This window comes from Erinaceus europaeus, chromosome 7, assembly GCF_950295315.1.
Source record: "Erinaceus europaeus chromosome 7, mEriEur2.1, whole genome shotgun sequence".
Lineage (NCBI taxonomy): Eukaryota > Metazoa > Chordata > Mammalia > Eulipotyphla > Erinaceidae > Erinaceus > Erinaceus europaeus.
The window spans coordinates 21,767,908-21,783,666 of record NC_080168.1 but is presented as its reverse complement, the minus strand read 5'-3'; the positions used below and the strand labels follow the sequence as shown (position 1 = coordinate 21,783,666).

Below are 15,759 nucleotides of genomic sequence, written 5' to 3'. Positions count from 1 at the left end.
AAACTGCTAACTGCCTCTCAGTCACTTTTAGACCATATGTTATTCAGAAAAGTAGATAAAATACTATACATTAAAGGTGTTAAAAGTAAGGCTGCCAGGGTGTCTATAAAATGCCAGTCATCAAAACTATGGAAAAACGGTGCTTAGAAAAATAAGATCAGAGGACCTCAGATGTATTGTAGGTGCCCTTAACTACCTGTAGTTTAAAAGGTCTTTATATGGTATAGTGTATAACATACCATATTATAAATTCCATAGGGGAAGTAAACATAGAACCCACAACAACTCATCTACGGAGTTATCACTGAAAATAACAATGTGTTTGTATTCCATGGTCTCTGGAAAAATAAACCCACTTTACACTTTGAGACAAATTCTTCTTTGAAGAGTAAGCAAAATCATGTATACAATTCAAAACTATGAAACTCTTACCCAAAAGTTTCTAAACTTTCCTGCCTTCAAAACATCCTGAACATCACTGGCAAAACAGAATCTCTTAGGTGAGTCTCTATGAATCAAGTGATTTTTTTTTTCTTCAAAGCATGGTATGCCTTATATCTATATGCATGACAGAACAAATGCTCTTTAATTCCCACAAGATAAACAAGTTAAGTTACCAAGAAATTACCCCCTGTCCCTTTTCTCATCTGTTTCTTCCTTATTGTAATTAGGCAGAGCAAATGACACTGCGTCCACAAAATAAAAATTAATGACAGTAATAATATTAAAAAAAATAAAAGGTATGTCAACATCTGAGGGAAGGTGGGATTGTAAGTGCAGTATTTCTTCATGTGCAGTACTTTACTTCATAGGGATCCCCTTTGGAATGGAAAGGCCTAGTGGAATGTGTGCTCCCCTCGAACGATGTGTGATGAAAACTCATAGCGGTCCTGGCTTCTGTAGCCACAGATGTTGCATTCCAGTGGGTCCCGGTAGCCATGGCAACCCATGTGAATGGTGTACATGACATGGTCTAGGAAAAGGACTCGACAATGCTCACACTTGAAAGCCCTAATTTGTTCTCCTTCTCCATTGAAGACCTTGTAGATATCCTTTAGCGAGCCCTTAGGAGCCTTGGTGGTATCCAAAGCCTTGACATCCTCCTTCATGTAAGCTGGGCTTGGTTTCCTTTTGGGATTTAAGGCAGAGTTTCCTTGGTAGGACTGGTGGTCATCGTGGCTGCTTTCTGAGTCAGTAGAATCCAGGCAGCTATTGCTGGGAGAGGCCTCTCTTTCCTGGGGTCGACTCTTTGGTCTGATGAGAGAGATAGGGCCATCCATGTTGTTTTCATGACTATCAGAGGTTTCTCTGCTAATGGGTCTTTCTATCCTATTTGGATGATAGACCTGAGAATAAGCTGAGCTTATAACTGGGGCCACTTCAGCGATTGTGCTTGGCGGGTGCTGCATCAGAGGGTGAAGGGCCTCAGCTCCAAGGTAGGTGATTGCATTATTGATGGCTTGGTCCATCATATGAGACTGCATCAGCTCAGCCTCCTTCTCATATGCTAAGTTCATATCAAAGTGAATGTCTGGGTAGCTGAATCGCATGAGCTTCTCCCCTGAAACAGGAAGAAGTAAAAAAGAAAATAACAAAATCAGTGATTGAATTAAAAATACAGATGAGTTATCAAATACCTATACAGGATTGGTACAGATCTACAAAAAAAGTAAAATTAACCCAATAAAAAAGTGGGCCTAAGAATTAAGCAGACAGTTTTCTAAAGGAGAGATACACATGGTTCACAGACACATGAAGAAATGCTCCACTTCACTTATCATTAGAAAAATACAAATTAAAACTATGCTGAGATACCACCTCACACCTGTGAGAATGGCTGACATCAACAAACCAGGAAATGACAGGTGTTAGGCTGTGGAGAAAAAGAAACTCTGCTACATTGCTGGTGGGAATACAGACTGGTGCAACCCCTTTGGAAGACTGTATAGACAGTCCTTAAACAAATAAAAATATAATTACCTTATGATCCAGCAATACCACTATTAGGCGTTTATCCAGATGACACTCAAACACTAATCTGAAGGGACACTCCTTTGTTCATAGCTGCATTATTCACAATGGCCGAAGAGTAGAAGCAGCCTAAATGCCTATCAGCACATAACTAGCTAAGGAAGTTGTGGAATATATATTCTATGGAGTACTACTCTGCAATAAAAAAAATATGATATTGTGTCCTTTGGGACAGAATGGATGAAACTGAAGGTGATTATGTAATGTGAGTGAACGACAACTACCAGATAGTTTCATTCAGATGTGGAGTCTAGATATCTCATACAAATGAACTACAAAATAAAACAAACAACAAACAAACAAAAAACAGAAGCAAGCAAACTGTTTCTAAGATTTGTGAGAACTATAGTGTTTATCCTTGACAGGTGGGAGGACGGGGATAAGAGAAGCTTGGTGGTGCATGTCATGTGAAACTATATACTGTAATCTTATAATCTTGTAGCCTACTATCAATCACAAAAAAAAATTAAAAAAACACAGATGAGTTAATGAATCACAAGCCTTTCTCGTTCTAGAGTATAACTTATTTCATGTGTCAGATATTTGGGCTTTCACATTTTGCTGAGATTCACAAATACTCCTTAAAAAAATATTTGCTTATTTATTTACTTAGTGAAAATGATGGGGTATGGGGAAGAGAGAGAGATAGGAGAGGGAGAGGAGAAGGACTGAGAGAAGGGAAAGAAGGGAAAGGGTGAGGGAGAGAAAGAGAGAGAGAAAGAAAGAGAGAGGGAACTCACAACGCATTGCTCCAGCATATGTAGTGACAAAGATACAGACTGGTTAAATATTCTTAAATTGCAAAGAGAATTAGTAGTGAGTATTTACTACTTGTTCTACTGCCATCACAAAAATGTATCTCACATAAAAGGCATGATTGCTATACATGTTTTTTTATTCTCTATTACAACTTCCATTTGTCTAGAACTTTGTGACTGTAGGGTAAAAAAGAAATATCTGGTGAAAATAAGTGAAAGTTCATTTTTTTTTCAAATTTTAAATCTCAATGAAGAAGCTAAAAAATTCATAAAAGCAAATGTGATCTTATTATAATATCTGCCACTTTGTTATCCTGTAGGGCTAGTTTTGTCAATTAAGCTGTTATGTTAGAAAAAAAACACAGCCAATGCACATTGTTATGAAGGATACACAGGGCACCAGATCAAATTAATGGGATTTACAGTTAACAATATTTATATATATTCCCCATATTTGGGAGTTACTCTCTTCCCTGACCCAGCTTTCTAGTCATTTTTCCAGCTATGACATCATCTTCCCAGACAATATCCTGAGTCCACCTGCACAGTAGATGTCAGGTTCAGGCAAAAACTAGTAAAGTCATGGCCCCCTTGGAATATACCTAAAACAGACCTACTAGCTTTTTCCAAAATGGAGACCCCAAATCTTCATCTGCAATATTCTTGCCCTTAGGTTCATGATTAGTCAACAATTTGTTCTGCTTTATATCTTAACTCTTTTTCAGCTACCAGGTCTAGATGCTACCATGATGCCAACTGGACTTCCCTGGGCAGATGACTCCGCCAATGTGTCCTAGAGCCCCCCCTCCCCAGACCCCTGCCCGACTAGGGAAAGAGAGAGACAGGCTGGGAGTATGGATCAACCTGCCAACATCCATGTTCAGTAGGAAAACAATTATAGAAGCCAGACCTTCCACCTTCTTCACCCCAAAATGATACTGTGTCCATACTCGCAGAAGGATAAAGAATAGGAAAGCTATACAGGAGAGGATTGGATAAGGAGTTCTGGTGTGGGAACTGTGTGGAATTCTATCCCTCTTAATCTATGGTCTTGTCAATATTTCCATTTTATAAATAAAAATTAAATAAAGTCACTATTATAAGGTACTATTAAAGTATTGCTAATAACTATATTGTCTAACAAGTTTTGGACTATTAATGGCCAGGCAGTGGTGCACCTGATTAAGCGCACACACCACTATGCACAAGGACAAAGGTTCAAGTCTCTGGTCTCCACCTGCAGGGGGAAAGCTTCATGAGTGGTAAAACAGTGCTGCAGGCATTTCTCTGTCTCTCTCCCTATCTCTCCCACCCCACTCAACTTCTCTGTCTCTATCCAGTAATAAATAAACATAAAAAAACAAGTTTATGACTATTTAGTAACTAGGAGTTACTCCACAAAGTTCTTGAAGATACTCTTGGGAAACGTTATATTTCATTGTTTTTGCTTCTTGACATGTATGTTAGGCATTTGTATTTCTTATTTAGAGAAGTTAGCAACTGTGCTGGTATGTACATTTTGTTGACAGATGAATGCTTATAGTTTCCCCTTTAATATTTAATTTTATAAATTTAATTTTACTTCGGTATCAAAGCTAAATGTTACCTGTAAAAGTGTTTTGGTGTGTAAAACAGGTAATTTTGGTGTTTTTTTTTCATCAAATGCTATTGGGTCTGCATAAACAATTTTATCTCAAAAAATCTGTCTAGAGAGATGAGAAAAAGAGAAAAAAAAATGGCTACTGGGAATGTGGAATCTCACCTTACAGGTACCAAGCCCCTGATAACCCTGGTGGCCAAAATGGTTAATTGACTGACTAAAAACAGGCCTTACAAGGTTAAGCTAAATAAATCTAGTCTGCTTCCAAAGAATGTACTGTTTAGGGGGAGAAACGGAGATTTAGAGATCATCTATGACATAGTATGATATGTGCTAGGCTAGTAGGGAGAATATGTGATTCATTCTAAGGGGATAAAGGAACACTTTCTTAAAATATATTTTATTTATTCATTTTGGATAGAGTCGGACAGAATTTGAGAGGGGAGGGGAATATAGAGAGGAAGAGGAGAGGTACTTGCAGTACTGCCTGATCGCTTGTGAAGCTTCCCCACTGTGGGTGGGAACTGGGGGCTTGAGCCTGGGTCCTTGCACTCAGACAGGTGTGTCCTGCCTAGGCCCTAAGAAATACTTTTTGAAGGAAGTGGCATCACCGAAAATAATGCAATGGCAAATACAAAGCAATTAGAATTAACTAAAGTAGCAAGTAGAAAATCTGAGAGGTCAGTCAGCATGGCTTGTTCACAGGGTTACTTATCCTTCAACACCGCTGAAGGTGGACATAGACGAGAAAGATATCATCAAATAATATAAGATTCATTAAATGTTTAAGGAGTTTGGATTTTATTCTGAGAACAATATGAACTGAAGGCATTAAATAAGAAAGTGACAAGACTATATACTTATTTAGCAAGACAATTCAGGAAGTTGGTTCTGTAGAGATCATGGCGTCCTGAGCTAGCAGTGGAAATGAAAGAGTTGATGGAATGGAGAGACACTTAGAAAATACAGTTTTTAGGTTTGGGTGACTTTCTAGACAGAGAGTATGAGAAAGACAAAGAAGTTAAGCATGAAGCCCAAGGTTGTGGCTTGTGAAACAGAGCCTATAACAATGAGATGTAAAAGATGACGAGTCCAGTTCAGGGGAAAACTATGAGTTTTACTAGTAGGTCCAGTAAGTCCTGAGATACATCTCAAACTCAGGAAACAGAATTGGATTTGAGATGTAGATATCAGAATCTTCAGCTGATAGAAAGCAAATTACGAGTCCATGGGAGTAAATGATATCACCCAGGCAGTAGTTAAAAAAGTGAAGAAGAGATCAACCACATAGCTGTAATAGCATTAAGATCTTAATGTTGTCAATAGATCAAGTGGGATAGGCAAGTGGGATTCTTGACTGGGCTTTAGGTTTACAGTGACCTGCGTCTTGCACTTCATGGATGAGGAAGAGACAAAGGATTATTGTAGTTTGGACCTTATCCCTTAGAACTTACGTTGGGTGGGTGGGGGGTCTAGGCAGTAGCGCAGCGGGTTAACCGCACAGGGTGTGAAGCGCACTGACTGGTGTAAGGCTCCCAGTTCGAGCCCCAGCTCCCCGCCTGCTGGGGTGCCGCTTCACTAGTGGTGAAGCAGGTCTGCAGGTGTCTCTCATTCTCTTCCCCTCTCTGTCTTCCTCTCCACTCTCAATTTCTCTTTTTGCCAACAACAGCAGCAGCAATGGCAACAATAACAATAAGAAGGGCAACAGCAAGGGCAACAAAATGGAGAAAATGGCCTTCAGCAGCAGTGGATTCTCAGTGCAGGCACCCAGCCCCAGTGATAACCCTGGAGGCAAAAAGAAAGACACCCAAACACCATAAAATACCTAATCAAATATTTACAACTTAAACTTAGACACCCTTCTCTCCTACCCCTTACTTCAATTCTCTCAATCACTTTCAGTCTAACCTCATCAGGTAAAGTAAGGACTACAAAAGCTGGATAAGGGCAAGAGACTGACGTACTTTAATGATGGCCTTTTTGGTCTAGTCAGGGAATGCTTAGATGCCCACATAGATATGATGAACCCAGAATCCCCATAGATCCCTCTCTCTACCATCACTGTTTGCTTTCACTAGTATCATCATCATATTCCCTTTTGTGGGCTTCTCCAAGACACTGCTTCAATGTACAGCAGAAATAGTAGGGACTGACCCACTTTTCTTCCGATATGAAGACCCCAGGTTTTAGCTGCTCTATTCCTACTTTTAGTTTCCTGTTTATTAAACAATTTGTCTTGCTTTATATCTTACTTTCAGACACCAAGTTGCAGATGCTACCATGATGCCATCCTGAATTCCCTGGGTAGATGACCTCAATAGTTTGTCCTGGAAATTCACCTTTCCAGAGCCCCATTCCATTAGGAAAAGAGAAACAGGCTGGGGGTAGGGATTGACCTTCCAGTGTCCATGCCCAGCAGAGAAGCAATTACAAAAGCTAGACCTTTTGCACCTCATAAAGACTTTTGGTCCATAATCCCAGAGGGATAAAAAAATAGGTAAGCTTCCAATGGAGGGTATTGGCACAGAACTCTGGTGGTAGGAACTATGGAAGTTGTACCCCTGTTACCTTACGATTTTGTCAATCATTAAATCAGAGAGAGAAGGGGGGGGAGAGAGAAATAACTTTGGGCATCCAGGAACATAGAATTCTTTGCATACATGGCTCAGTGCATATGCTCCTCTAAGCAAATCTCTTCATAGTATCTAGCTTTCTGCATACCAATTGTTCTGCAGATATAAACAAACTTTGGCCAGGGAAGGCCAACACATCATTGTATCTGTGGTGAGTGGAGTGCAATAAGCAAATAGCTTGAATATGTAGGTATACAACCAATGTTCAGTGTGGAATGCTAATGAATTTTTAAAATTCTACATTTATTTGAACTTAGCTTTCCTAATCAGGAGTGTAGAACAGAACAGATTTATTTTTTTTTAATTCAAGTTTGATTTCAATATTAAATTAGCTATGTAAGTAGAAGTCTCCATTAGTATTTTTGCTACATTTGCACGTGTGTGGGGTAAATCCTTAAAAAAAGATTCAAGAGCCCTGGCTCCCCACCTGCAGGGGTGTCGCTTCACAAGCGGTGAAACAGGTCTGCAGGTGTCTATCTTTCTCTCCCTCTCTCTGTCTTCCCCCTCCCCTCTCCATTTCTCTCTGTCCTATCCAACAACAATGATAACAATAATAACTACAACAATAAAACAAGGGCAACAAAAGGGAGTAAATAAATAAAAATAAATATAAAATATATATATAAAAAAAAGATTCAAGGGGGTCAAAGTGGTGGCACACTCGTTTAAGCGCACATAGTACTATGTGCAAGGACCCGCAAAAGGAATTGGGTTCGAGCCCTGGCTCCCTATCTGCAGAGGGAGACCTTCACAACTCATCAGGTCTGCAGCCATTTGTCATTCTCCCTAATTCCCTGTACCCTCTCAATTTCTCGCAGAGATTTTGAAGGAAATGCAGAACCAATATAATGAAATGAAGGAAAAAGTATTTCAAAAGGAATGGGCTGTTCAATATTAGTAAATGATTTTTGAGAGTTGAATGAGAGAGTCTAAGAATGGCTCTTCTATGTTTGTCAGGACAGAGGTGATGGCTTTAACAAGAACAATTCCAGTGGACCTGGAAGAAGAAAGCTACGTTTCACAGGATGTGCAATGAACAGAAAGAAAGTATGGAAAGTAGGCACAGAGTACCCTTTCAACAACTTCATCTCAGAAGAGGAGAAGTAGAGAGATGTTGGCAAGGAACAGGTTGGGGGGAAGATTTTTCCAATGATGATTTAGTATATTAAATCCTGAAAGCCAGAAGTGTGTGTATACGTGTGTGTATAAATATATAAAATAAATAATATGTAAAATATATAAAAACTGATATTTGAGATGAAATATTCATTTACATCTAATGATACCAGTATGTGTGCCGTTTCTCCCGAAGGACTTGCAGACACTTGGTGACTTCACCAGTAAGTGGGGTTTTGGGTGGAAACAGGTGATGGAAGGATAACAAAGCAAAAAGTCAGAATTCTGGCATGAGGACAGTAAAAATGATGAATTGATAGGAAGTGACAGATAGTAGAAAGTTCAAGGCCTACTGGCTTGGAGGACTTGGCAAAGTCAAAAAATATTTAACTGATGAACAAAGTGAAAAGTAATGTATGGTAACTGTAGAATAATGTCATGTTTTATTTCCAAAAGACATCGTAAGAATACCTACTGTCCTGGGACTGGGTGGGGGTGCATCTGGTTGAGTGCACATGTTACTATGCATAAGAATCTGGGTTCGAGCCCCTGATCTCCATCTGCAGGGGGAAAGCTTCATGAGTGTTGAAGCAGTGTTGCAGGTCTCTCTCTGTCTCCCTCCCTCTATCACTCAATTCCATCTCAATTTCTGGCTGTCTCTATCCAATAAATAAATAAAGGTAATAAGAAAATTTTAAAAGACTGACCTTTCAATAAAAAAAAGAACAGTTACTGTCCTGATTGTTACATGTTACACTACTATGACAGAATTCAAATGAAAAAAATATCATTAACTTCTTAATAAAAATCAAAATATTTTCATTTACTCACAATCATTATATTATAATATAAAACAGAAGTAGAAATAAAACTGTTACACAGGGCTCAAGGCAAGCCTTTGACCATACTCTCAGGGTCTTTAAAATAGCCTAGGATATCCTAGTATGTAATTCTTAGGGTAGGCTACCTTTTTTTTTTTTTTTTTGCCTCCAGGGTTATTGCTGGGGCTTGAGCCTGAACCATGAATCCACTACTCTTGGAGGCTATATTTTTCCCTTCTGTTGCCCTTGTTGTTTTGTCATTGTTGTGGTTATTATTATTATTGTTGCTATTGATGCCATTATTGGATAGGACAGAGAGAAATGGAGAAAGGAGGGGAAGACAGAGAGGAGGAGAGAAAGACAGACACCTGTAGACCTGCTTCACCGCTTTTGAAGCGACACCCTGCAGGTGGGGAGCCAGGGGCTCGAACCGCGATTTTTAAAAAATATTTATTTATTCCCTTTTGTTGCCCTTGTTGCTTTATCGTAGTTATTACTGTTGTTGTTATTGATGTTATTAGATAGGACAGAGAGAAATGGAGAGAGGAGGGGAAGACAGAGAAGGGGAGAGAAAGATACCCGCAGGCCTGCTTCACTGCCTGTGAAGCGAGTCCCCTCAGGTGGAGAGCCTGGGGCTTGAACCGGAATCCTTACGCCAGTCTTTGCGCTTTGCGCCAGGTGTGCTTAATCTGCTGTGCTACCGCAGGACTCCCCAAACCACGACTTTTATGCTGGTCCTTGCGCTTTGTGCCAAGTGTGCTTAATCCACTGCGCTACCATCGGACCAGCCCCCACCCACCCACCTTTTATTGTTCTTTCACTCTTTCACTCGGCTATGCCAATAAATCCACTGACTTCTCTTAAAAAATGTTTTGGTGACTTGTTAATTCTTCAGTTTTAGACAAAAAGGAAATCTTTTCATTTACCAGAATAATGTAACCATATTACCTTTACCCCCTAAAATAAACATTTCCCTAAAAAAACCTTTCAACCCATAATAGTCTCTTTGACACTAGAATGTTATCCTTCTCTCTCTCTCTCTTTCCTCTCTCCTCTCTCCCTCTCTCTCCTCTCTCCCTCTCTCTCCTCTCTCCCTCTCTCTCCTCTTTCTCTCTCCTCTCTCTTTGCCTCCAGGGTTATTGCTGTGGCTTGGTGCCTGCACTACGAATTCATTGCTCCTGGCAGACAGCTTTTCCGTTTTATTATTATTATTATTATTGTATAGGAAAGAGAGAAAATGAGAAGGGAGGGGAAGATGAGAGAGAGAGAGAGAGAGAAAGAGAGAGAGACAGAGAAACACCCACAGATCTGCTTCACTGCTTGTGAAGCAATCCTCTTGTAGGTGGAGAACAGGGAGCTTGAACCACGATCCTTGTGCAGGTCCTTGTGCTTCTATTGTGTGCACTTAACTCAGTGTGTCACACCTGGCCCGAATTTACCCTATACAAAGTCTGTAGGAATAGATATATTAGACATATAATTAATGGCAAGTCTTTACATAGGATTCTATTTTTCATACATTCTTAAAAAAAACTGAATGCTTTTTGTATACTCAGAGGTATTTTATATGCTGAATGGTGTCAAATTTGAATATATCAAAGACTATCTAAGGGCAGAGATATGAAAAAGGAAAGTCGAAATACATTATATTTACTCTTCAGAGTTTGAAATCATAACACAGATAAAACAAAGCTCAAAATATGAACTACAGATCCAAGTTAAAAAAATTGAATGCAGGTTGCACCATTATTTTTCTAATGCAAGTTGGTGGAAACATTTCCCTTCAATCTAGATCAAAGAGTAAGAACATTAATATCAAGGCAAGAAAACAGTTCAAAAACCTGGTACTAATGCAAGTCTGAAAACAGATGGTGAAGCTGATAGGCTACATCATTTCCCTTAGGTACTGTGATTTTGTAAGTAAATGAGCAGTCTATTTTGGTATAAATTTCACTTTAGATATCAGTTCATTTTAAGATTGTGACACTCAGTATTTCTTTTGTCCTTAGGTCTACATTTGTGTAAGGGCCTCTGTGTGGTATACATGGAGTAGCATAGAGTAGTAAAGATAAGAATATTTACTTCATGAATTGAAAGTTGTCATATATATTTAATACATGGGACTGTGTCTTAAGAAACCAATGGCATTCATAGTGCTTACCCACAAACTTTTGTGGAGTGGAGCTTTTCCGTTTTCCCATATTTCCTGTGAGCTTCTCTATGACAGCAGGTCTCTCAAAAGGCACCAGGGAAATATTGTTGTCCATAATAGGCTCTTGTTCCTTACAATCTTCCATAGGAGGTACTATATAAAACCATATAAAATGCAATTTGATAATTTCTTCATTTTCCAAGTTACAAAGTCAAAAACGATTAGCCATCATAGTATGTGTTGCAGACAAGTTCCAAGAATAACCTCTAATGTGAAAAAGTACATACACACACACACACACACACACACACACACACACACACACACACACACACCTTGTTTTTATCCAGGCTTCTTTCAGGACAACAGCATAAATAGCTGCCACTATTGGTAGCAAATTTGTTCATTTGTGTCTCATCTTAATCGTCTCTGCTTTTAACATTGATTAAAATCTATTCTACTTTAAGAGTGAAGATTTTTGAACTTTCTTTTTCTAAAAAAAATAAGTTACCTCATTTTTTAGGCAAGCTTAAACAGACACAAGTACTAGCATAGTATTTGTCCCATTTACCTTTTTTTTTTAAAAAATATTTATTTATTTATTCCCTTTTGTTGCCCTTGTTGTTTTATTGTAGTTGTTACGGATGTCATCATTGTTGGGTAGGACAGAGAGAAATGGAGAGAGGAGGGGAAGACAGAGAGGGAAAGAGAAAGATACCTGCAGACCTGCCTCACCACTTGTGAAGCAACTCCCCTGCAGATGGGGAGCCAGGGGCTCGAACCAGGATCTTTACGCCGGTCCTTGCACTTTGTACCACCTGTGCTTAACCCACTATGCTACCACCGACTCCCCCGTTTTTCTTTTTACCAACATGTTTTTCTGAGGTCAGCCCATTTGGCAGTAGTTAAAAATCTCTACAACGTAACCTTCAAGAAGAAAATCTAATTTGGAACGTTTAAACTATGGTAACTTTATAATTAATTTTATTTTTTATTTTAATTTATTTTTTAGATAAAGGCAGAGAGGAGAGAGACAGAGAGGAGAGAGATACAGAGAGAGAGAGACTAATCAATTATAATAATGAAGATTTCCTTAATGTGGAGTGGACCAGGCTTGAACCTGGGTCATGCACATGGAAAAGAAACACACCATGGGCCGGGTGGTGGCGCACCTGGTTGAGCGCACATGTTACAAGGCACAAGGACCTGAGTTTGAGTCCCTGGTCCCCACCTGCAGGGCAAAAGCTTTGTGAGTGGTGAAGCAGAGGTGCAGGTGTTTCTCTGTCTCTCTTCCTTTCTACCTCCCTTTCCCTCTCGATTTCTGTTTCTATCCAATAAATAAATAAAGATAATAAAAAATATTTAAAAGAAAGCAAGTGATACTAAAGAAAAGAAGCACACCATGGGTGTGAGCTATTTTACCGGTCTATATCCTAAGTGACATAGTTACTGGTTCACTGGACATAGACACAACTATGTTGTTCACCCTTTACCCAATTTGTCTACGTTGCTATAAACTAATTATATTAACTCACAGAAACTGACACTAGGTATTGATGGACACATTGTAGAGAAAAAAATATAAAAGCTGTTTTTGAATAAAATTACTGTAAAAGGATGAGTATCAAAGATAGAATAACATCTGAGGTAGGTCAGATCAGTTGACTGAAGTCAACTTTTACAGGAAATCACGGTATATTACTGCTTCATTACTGTCAGTTACTCTAATTATACCTGAGCCAGTAGCTTGGCAACATAAAGCTTTCACATCTTAGGATATAGTCACTTGTTTTGTCAGAATGCCATATAAAATAGTTCATTCTGCTCTTTTCATTTGTAAAGGATAGTCGCACCGTGAAATGCAATGCACTCACATTTATAAGGGTAGACATAAAAATAAAGCGAGAAAGCAAGAGATGAAAGTTAAAATCCTGTGCACAATTCAGGTGACCTCCTTAGCAATACAGGCCACTGATGATGAAGAATGCCATCATAGCAATGTTTTCCTAATTTGGAAATGCCTAAAAATTGACATTCAGTATTAAGTTTTGTGGTAAACCTAGTGTGGTCACACTGGATAACTACGTTTACATTTTGTAATTAAGTATATAGTGGACAAACTAGAAGAAATTGATCTCTGATTCTAAGAGTATCTTTAGATACAAATTTTCAAGAGATTCTGTGATAAATGGCTGTTATTTTGGAAAATTCAAAATGAAATTCAGAAACTATACTGACACAGTTCATATTATCAAGTGCAAAATGTATGTTGTGGGGTGTTTCATAAAACATTATGCCTTCCTTTAGCAACAACAACAACAAAAACCTTACAAATAAAGAATGACCACATAATTCAAAATAAGGGGAATAGGAGAATGGCAGGGAGCCATGTAATGATATATAGATTATTGTCAAAATCCTAAAATTTCTTTTGAGTGATAGTTTCACAGATACATTATTAAAAATTTCTCTGTGACTAAAAATGGCCACTGATGCACCAACGGTTAAAATATTTTACAGACTGAGATGCAAAATGAAAAGAATGGAAGAAAAAAAAAAAACAAGGTTTGTTGTTGTAAATTTTGCTAAAAGCCAGAAAAACGGGTCAACAGGGCTTGCCCCCAGAACTGAATATACTAATTGTTTTTGAAATGAATAGTCTAAAAGTTGGCAGTTTTGCTCTGAAGTCTCACCTTGAATTTTCATATCTACACACATTTAACACTCAAAATGAAACTTGGGTGTGGGAACTGTCCCATACCACATCCACCTCAATTCAGATGATCTGCCCCAAGTTCAATGAAGCTCATGTGAACTGAAAACAATGACTGGTAAACTTCTAGCTTAACTTCTCTTTACAACCACTCCTTACATATTAAATATTGATCTTGTTTCTACCATTTTGATAACAACTGACAGATGTTATGTGCTACATACTATTTTAGGGTTTTGCAGTCAATAATTCATTTAATCTTCCTAACAATTCCAGGAGAAAGGTATCATTATCTCTATTTTAACACATAGGGAAACAACAACCCAGAGATATTGGGTAATTTCTTCAGAGTTTACATCTGGTTAGCGCTGAATATCTGAGTTGAATCTAGATGGCTTAACTCCAGAGCCTGGTTCTTACAGACATAGTAAGTGTTGACTTCCTATAAGTGAGTTTTAAATATTTTAAGGCCTGTTATATGGAAATACGACCTAAAATCTTTTCTTAATTATGTACCTACTCTAAATTTTTTTTGCTTTCACAGATCTTGGAGCAGTTTATCAAAATGTTTTTAGATTTAACTTGAAATATACAAAAAGGCTCTTTAGTTAACTTCAAATGCACTTAACACATAGTGTGATATTTATCTTGACTAGGAGAAAATGCCAATATGCTATCTTTACCTACTGGAGAAACAGCCACGATAAAAATATATTTACACTTACATTATGATACTACATCATTACATTGATGAAACAGTAGATAGAACTATGAGTTACCAGCACAGTTATTTCTAACCATCTACAAAAAATTCAAACCTTAAGATATTCTGAGAGAATTAGATTAAGTCACAGCTCCACCCTACTGGTCAGGAAAAGACAAGTCACCTACTAGTCCTTAGTAGGACTTATTAAAGTGTGAATACAGGATAAGAGAAAACAGCAAATGTCTCCTATATTATCACAAATTTTCTCCATGTTGCTAAATCTAAGAAAATGATCTTTCAAGTTATTTTTATGACAATATTGTATAATGCTTCTATCTGCTTTGGCTTCTGTGAAATCACTCTTTTCATATATTCCCACCTTCTGTTCTTATTAATTGTTGTTTTTTTTCCCCTTTTCCTTTGTATATTCTTGGCCTTCTAGTTTCTTCACTCTAGACTACTTACCTATATAATCTCATAAAATCTATTATTAGTCCAGGCTAATATGTAATGATGGCTGCCATAGTTTTATTTCCTAAATTGGATAGTTTCACTTGGCTGCTTGTATCATTAAGTATATAAGGATAAAGTGTTAAAAACCATATTTTCTTTTTCTTCAACAATTTTCTTCTATTTTTCTAATTCCCATATCAGCAATGGCACTACTATCTACCTGGTCATTCATACTAAGATATCTATGGCAAATTCCAGCCCCCCCCCCACTTATTTTCTTTTATTCATTGCTCTTCTTTTCTTCATTCTCACCACTTTTCCTAATAGTCACACACATGGAAACAACAAGTGTTTTAAATTCTACTTCTATAGTATTCAACTAACTAACTTTTCTGCATATTCTAGGCTACGAAACCTAATTCAACCAATCCAGAGGTTGTTGCAATTGTCAACTTGCCTGTATCTTGACTCTTCTGCTTTATGTTGCAGATTTTAGCAATGCAATGTTAATGTAATGCTCTTTTTTAGGATAAAGCAAACATACATATGTATATGTATAGCTTAGTACAATGTTTATTTGATGCTTTCTTTATAGTTTATCTCTTTTGAATTTTTCTGGCTGAAACTTACAAACTGGAATCTAATTATATACATAGTTGTTTGTGGTTCTTAAACCCACTATGCTCTTTTAGATGTCTTCATACATGCTGTTTCACTGCATGAAATCCATGCCATTATTCACTTATTTAGCTGGTTATTTCCTCTTTCAAAAAAGT

At 37.9% G+C, this 15,759-nt stretch overlaps 1 protein-coding gene across 14 annotated transcripts in view; it reads right to left on the bottom strand.

The window, feature by feature from the left end:
* Positions 1-648: 648 nt before the first annotated feature.
* The window catches only part of IKZF2 (IKAROS family zinc finger 2), a 192,698-nt gene continuing 177,587 nt past the window's right edge, over positions 649-15,759 (bottom strand). For all 14 annotated transcript variants that reach the window (XM_060193963.1, XM_060193958.1, XM_060193965.1 and 11 more), the window contains 2 exons: positions 11,121-11,264; positions 649-1,561 (listed from right to left, as the gene is read on the bottom strand). In XM_060193963.1, coding sequence (XP_060049946.1) covers positions 837-1,561; positions 11,121-11,264 — 869 coding nt within the window. In that variant the 3' untranslated portion in view covers positions 649-836. The remainder of the gene's footprint in view (positions 1,562-11,120; positions 11,265-15,759) is intronic.